We start from the raw sequence: 6677 nt of genomic DNA on the forward strand, positions 1-6677 counted from the left end.
AGAAAGATCTGTGTAAAATTGCCATCTTCTAGGTTCAAAGGTTTAAAAATGTAGGCTGAGCGTTGATAAGAAAGCCAGTGAGTGAGTCCGGACTTTCCTTTTTATTGTAGAAAGATATTACTACTTATCACAAATTTTAATGATTAGGTAATTTTAATCATAACAGTGCATTTTATCAGTGTTTATAAAACGTGTTTATAATTTGAGCACCACTCATTTAAATTTTAATATAATGAATGATTAATGAGATTATCTCTTTCATTAAATTTTTTATTCAAAATAGAGTTTTATAAAGTGATTTGAAATCATCAAGTGAATCTTCTACCACGATGCTAAATATTTCCTCTTCTTTTCGTTTACTAACGAGATCTTGCTACTACAAAAGCGCGAGGGCGGGGCGGAATACAAGAGCTTACGTCATTATATCGGTTACGTTGACTTCATTTTCAAGACTCACCAACAGCAAGCGACAGGAGCGACAGGCGATACGGGATGATCCCCCGCGCTAACTCGGTACGGGATGGCACGTGACGGGTGTAGATGTGCGGGGCGTCCCCCCGCCTCATACCCCGATTGCCATCTTGACCTCTCGCGAACTATAAGTAGCTTCATAATTATTTCAAAACAATTGTACCAAAGTAAAGTAAATGGGAAGATAGTAGATTTTGCACTTACAAAGCTATAATTTCTAAATAGTTCATACTCACTTTAGAGAGTACTTTACACTAATTAGATAAACCCGCTGGACTGACGACCTCATACAGAAAATGGGGGAGTGGCTGGATGCGCAAGGGAGGCGATCGTCTGACAAATCTTGACAGTATCAACTACTCGTGGAGACAAATCCAACGAGTAAAAACTTGTTGGACTATTACGTGTTGGGAGCTTGCGTTGAAAAGACGCCGAGTTTCCGTGGCCAGCTCTCTGCGCCACCATTAGACCCTCTTTACTGCCGGTAACTATGACCTGCCCCGGCTTCGCTTGAGTGGAATTTTCGAAAATTAGTGATGGGGTAAAATTACAAAAATCAAAAAATTGAGGAACATGGTATTTCTTTATTTTTAACGGAAAACCCAAATAGGTACCAAATTTCAATTTTTTTTTGTCATTTTGAAAAAACCGGCCAAGCGGGAGTCGTACTCGCGCAGCGAAGGTTCCGTACTCGGGTATTTTTTCGACATTTTGCACGATAGATCAAAACTATTATTCATAAAAATAAATAAAAATTTGTTTTAGAATACATAGGCAAAGTTCTTTCATATTATGAGACCCCACTTGGTATAATTATCTTACTTTGAAAATTGAAACACATTTTAATTTTTTTTTCTGTGAATTAACCACAAATTCACAGTTTTCGGATTTATTCCTTTACTTGTGCTACTTATAGCACCTACCTTTGGCCGGTAGGTAGGTCTCAACCTACCTCCCTGCAAAATGATTCTAGGTCAACGGGAAGTCCCGATAGGTTTTCTTGACCAACACGAGAGACAGACGGACAGACAGACGGACAACGAAATGAAAAATATTCCTCGTTTCTTTTTGAGGTACGGAACCTTAAAAATCAAGCAAACAAATCTTTCCTATATTTACAATTATATAGATAAAAAATAGGTATGGACCATACTAACATTATGTATTAGGTATGAATAAAATTGTGTCTATCTGTCTGTCACCTTTTCGCGGTACATCCATTCAACTGATTTTGACGTTTGGTGCAATACATAGCTTGTATTCCAGAGACACCCAGGTTACATTTTATTCCGGAAAATCAAAGAGATCCCACAGAGCGGCCTTTTGACAATCGAAAATCATTAAACGAAGTCGCAGGCGTCGTGTAGTCTCACACTGTCCTCTCGCGATAACGGAGAGGTCCGAATGTTGTTATAAACGCTAACATTCATACTTTCTAAATTACACTTACTTAATAAAACAATTGCTCCTTCAAGTTGGTTGCGGACACGTTTCAATTAAATTATATTAGGTATGTTTAATGTCTTCTAGCATTCCATATTGCGAGCAGTTTGAGTGAGGAAACTTTTTTATGAAATAATTAAAATCAATACAGAAGCGATGCTGAATGGATATACATGTTATGCTGCCTCGTTGCCTAGTCGGGTGGTTAGCATGTTCCACTGGGGATGACGAGGTCGCGGTCGGGGCTACTATGAGAGTGAGGGAATAGAGAGTGCACATGTGTTTGCGCACACACCTATGCACTATACCAAATAATCCTTATATCTGCTGCGCAGTTGGTTCATCTCTATGGAGGTTGGCCGCCCGCGCCGGTCGCATCGGGAGGACATTTATTATTATTTTTATTATAATCGCGCGTTGCTAATGCGACTAACTAGTAAAAGTAGCGCTACTGACGCCCAGAAAGCAACGATCAAAAGGCAGTGACAGTGTCGCAGCTGCTCCTATCAGCAGATTCAATCCATGAAACGCATCCTTTTACCCGACTACGGCAAAGCCAAAGCGAAGGGTTATGATTTTAGCAATCTATGTATGTATGTATATCGGTTTGTATTTATGTTATATATATTATGTTCCACCGTAGCGCCTAAACTACTGGGCTGATTTTAATGAAAGAGATATCAATCGATTCGTCATTATGATCCGGGTGACATGTTATGCTACATTTTATACGAAAAAATCGACCTGACGGATTAACATCTAAAAAAGTGGGGGTCTCCAAAATTTTTTTTTGCGATTGTACCAAGTGGTTTGATTAGATAAACCTACTACCTAGTAACAAACCTAAATACCTAATGTAATATTATCAAGCATGTAGTAACAAAAAATTACTGTAACACTATAGATTCGAAACATTAGATTTCGATTGAAGATTGATTGCACTTTGAAGCTTTGCTCAATTAATATCAGTTTCTCGACCGGCTCGATCAAAAAAAAGTTTGGTACTGAATGGTTATTAAAATTGTTGGCAATGAATTTGCAAGGACGAAGTACATGAACGATAGGGGCGAAAATAATCGAGGCTAAGTTGCGTCAAGACGGCCTGCGCTAAGTATATATGCGCGCTCGTCGCCAACCAGAGCATTCACTCACTAACCTCTCAGCCCTACCTTCTCACCAACAACCACTCGTCGACATGAAATCCTTCGTAAGTACCCGGCAGTGGAACACAGTGCTTTTACAATCAAAACTATCGAAAAAGGACAACCTTTGGACCATATCGTGTGGCCCGTGATAATAATTATCCTCATCCTCAGCCATACCGAACGAACTGGACGGTAGAAAGTCAAAAGGATAACATTATCAGTTTTGCATTTCGATTGTCTTATTCTATTTAGAACATATTTATATGCTGCTTCTAGCATAACGTTACAGTGTACCTTCGTGTTCCAGATCGTAGCGTGCGCGCTGGTGGCCTGCGCCTTGGCCGGCTCCGACAGCGAGAAGCGCGACAAGAGAGGCTACCTGAGCGGCGGGCTCGGCGGCTACAGCGGCGGCTACAGCGGCGGCTACAGCGGCGGGCTCGGCGGCGGGTACAGCGGCGGGCTCGGCGGCGGCTACGGCGGCCTCGGAGGAGGACACGCGCAAGTCGTCACCGTCAACAAGGTCGTCAACACGCAGCGCGTCGTCGACGTGCCGCAAGTGGTGCACGTGCGCAGAGTGGTCTCCGAGCCCCGAGTGGTGTCCGTGAACAGGCTGGTCAGCAGCGGCATCGGAGGCTACTCGTCCGGCATCGGCTCCGGCTACTCGTCCGGCTACTCGTCCGGTATCGGCTCCGGCTACTCGTCCGGCTACTCGTCCGGCATCGGCTCCGGCTACTCCTCCGGCCACGGCTGGTGAACGGCACACATCTAGTCCCACTCCATTCCTCATGTATTATTAATTCCTCCTTAAATGTTATACTTATGTAAATACTTTTTGTTTATTGTTTAATAAATATTTTTAGTTTTTCTAAATATTTCTCTTATTTCATTACGTTTGTTGAACCTGAGATTTTTAAAAGCCATGTTGAGTAACTATCTGACTCTATACGCTTTGTTGTTTGTTTGTAAAGTAGCAGGACATAGGGAGATAGCTACTGCTCGACTGTCTACCAGCTACCTCCACAACTGCTCCTCATAATTACTTACTTATATCCTTTGCCTCAGACGAAACAACAATAACTAAAATAGATTACTGATATTTTTAAAAGAATGGCTGATTAGTTTACCGCATGTGTCCGACAAAGGACTTGTGAAAATGAAGTGATAAGACAAATTAATTAACATTAATTATTGAAATACGAATAAATATAATTAGCAAACAACGGCATAAAGTGTGGCTCTCTATATTTTATTAAATTCCATGTTACCTACTTATTATTAATAACACTAAAATTTACATATTTAAATTATAATAAACAGAAATGAGACCCAAAATTTCATTCATTTAGATTTGAGTTTTTTTAAATCGCTTAGGAACTCTTCGATTTCCGGAGTAGTCGATGTCCATATCCGGGACGCAAGTTACAGCTTTTGTCCAAATCGGCTAAGCAAATGGACCGTGAAAAGATAGCAGACAGATTATAGACAGATGCAGTCAGTTGCATATTTAAAAAATTACCATGAATTACAAACAAAAAATATTATGAACATAAATTGCATAACGTTAACATACATACACAACAGATTAGTATTAAAACTTTTGACGCGATCATCATGTCAATAAAATTATTATTGCAAGCAGTGTCACGATAAAAGACCTCTAATTTCAAACTATATTTGGTTGTGCCAAGAGTTTAGAGAAGAGATCATTGACAGTAACTTTCAACGCAACGTACCAACGCAAGATATATCCGCGAGATAACGTTTGGCACAGCTGTTATGCTAACCCTGCACTTTGTTATGAAATTAATAATGTGACAGAGACAAACGACACAAATTAATTATCGATCGATATGATCCCATGATCTCAGCTATAATAAAGGTGAAGGTGCAACTTTCAATTTTTTTAACTCTACTAGAATATTATAGTTATAGTACCTAAAATTAAAAAATGAAGTTTTTTTTTCTATAACCAGAAACCAATGACGATTTTGTAAGGTTGCTGTGCCAAAGGTGTTCGCAAACACTTCCAAACATGTTGCATCCTCATAAAGACGACATCTGTCAGGGGGAATTAACCATAAGATTCTAGGTGAAGTTGCAGGCTAAGACGAACGCGCCAGGCAGCGCATGCTTTGTGACCTCCTCTACACATCTTCACGCTGAGGGTCGTGACCCCTTTCCATAGATCATAATAGTAGGAGTTTTTTTACTAATGTGGTAGGCTCTATTAAAATAACGATATTTCAACTCTTAGTAGGTATCACAGTTACAAATGTGGTGACAAGGAGACAATAACCTGCCTCCGGTCCCGGAGGTCCTGTCTCCTTGTCTGCTGAAGAGATGAAAATACCAAATTCTGACCTCCAAAGTCAGTCACCCTCCCAGTTACTGATCTGTGTCAGCATTGCTAATTAGAGTTATAGATTTGTGTGTATCTGAAACTCTTGTTTAATTTGTTAGGGAGAGCCAGCGCGTGCCAGACCTTCGTCATTTTATAAAATGAAGGTGAAAGTTTATCTGCGTATTGTTCCCAACACAGGGAAGAGCGATCAGTGCCTATAAAGTTTGGATAAAGTGTAAAAAATCTTACGTCAAAGTATAGTGTAGTTTTTTTATATTTCCTTCGGAATAGTATTTGAAATCATGTCATGCCTTACCAGACACAACAAAAATCTTTTTTTTTGTACAAATAGAAGCTTATGTCCTCTACCGGGATGCAAGCTATCTCTGTACCAAATTTCGACAAAATTAATAAACTAGAAACATTCCCCCTAGCAAATGCCTCGTTTATTTCGTGGGTGAGTTACTGAGTCTGAGTATTAATGAAATAGTTTAGTTTTGATTATAATGTGTGACGAGCATAACATAACGCAATTATGTTTTGGAATTTATGTTTATGAAATTAGATTTTATCAGTATTTTATCAAAAATTTCAATATGTAAATCCCCTTAATAGTTTGATTAATATAATTAATATTGAGTTTAATAAAAGGTAGAGAGGCATATTTCGTGCCAAGGTTTGCAATATTGCGACATTATGTTTTTGAAGTTAATAAGTTGCTTTTTAGTTTACGTTCGTATCTTATTATCAGAATAATTTTACTAAGTTAAAAGTTATCAGACCTTAGTTGGACAATTACGACAATGAGGTTCAAAAATCGTGTAGGCATTTTGAAGCAATTATTCTATATCCTGCTATCTTAGATTAAGGATTTTAAGGATTGGTTTTGGCTACCGTCGCGGAGGCCAATCCTTAATCTAGGCCTGCTATATCTATGTATATATAAAAGAAAAAGCTGACTCACTGACTGACTGATCCATAAACCCACAGCTCAAACTACTTGACGCATCGAGCTGGGCATGCAGATTGGCTATTATGACGTAAGAAAGGATTTTTGATAATTAAACCATTACGGTGGTAAAATAGGGTTTGAAATTTGTGTAATCCACGCGGACGAAGTCGCGGGCGTAAGCTAGTTAAAACATAATTGGCCGATCCATGAATCGTGGTGAAATGAGAGCAATATTTAGCAAAAATAAAAATATTTATTAAACAATAAATAAAAAGTATTTACATAAGTATAACATTTAAGGAGGAATTAATAATACATGAGGAAT

The 6677-nt window shown here is 39.0% G+C and overlaps 1 protein-coding gene across 1 annotated transcript; it reads left to right on the forward strand.

The window, feature by feature from the left end:
* Positions 1 to 3109: 3109 nt before the first annotated feature.
* On the forward strand, positions 3110 to 3813 carry LOC123873420 (keratin, type II cytoskeletal 3-like). Its single transcript, XM_045918263.1, has 2 exons — positions 3110 to 3121; positions 3367 to 3813. Exons 1-2 carry the CDS (start codon positions 3110 to 3112, stop codon positions 3811 to 3813), a joined length of 459 nt encoding a protein of 152 aa, XP_045774219.1.
* Positions 3814 to 6677: the final 2864 nt, after the last annotated feature.

This window comes from Maniola jurtina, chromosome 16 (assembly GCF_905333055.1).
Source record: "Maniola jurtina chromosome 16, ilManJurt1.1, whole genome shotgun sequence".
NCBI lineage: Eukaryota > Metazoa > Arthropoda > Insecta > Lepidoptera > Nymphalidae > Maniola > Maniola jurtina.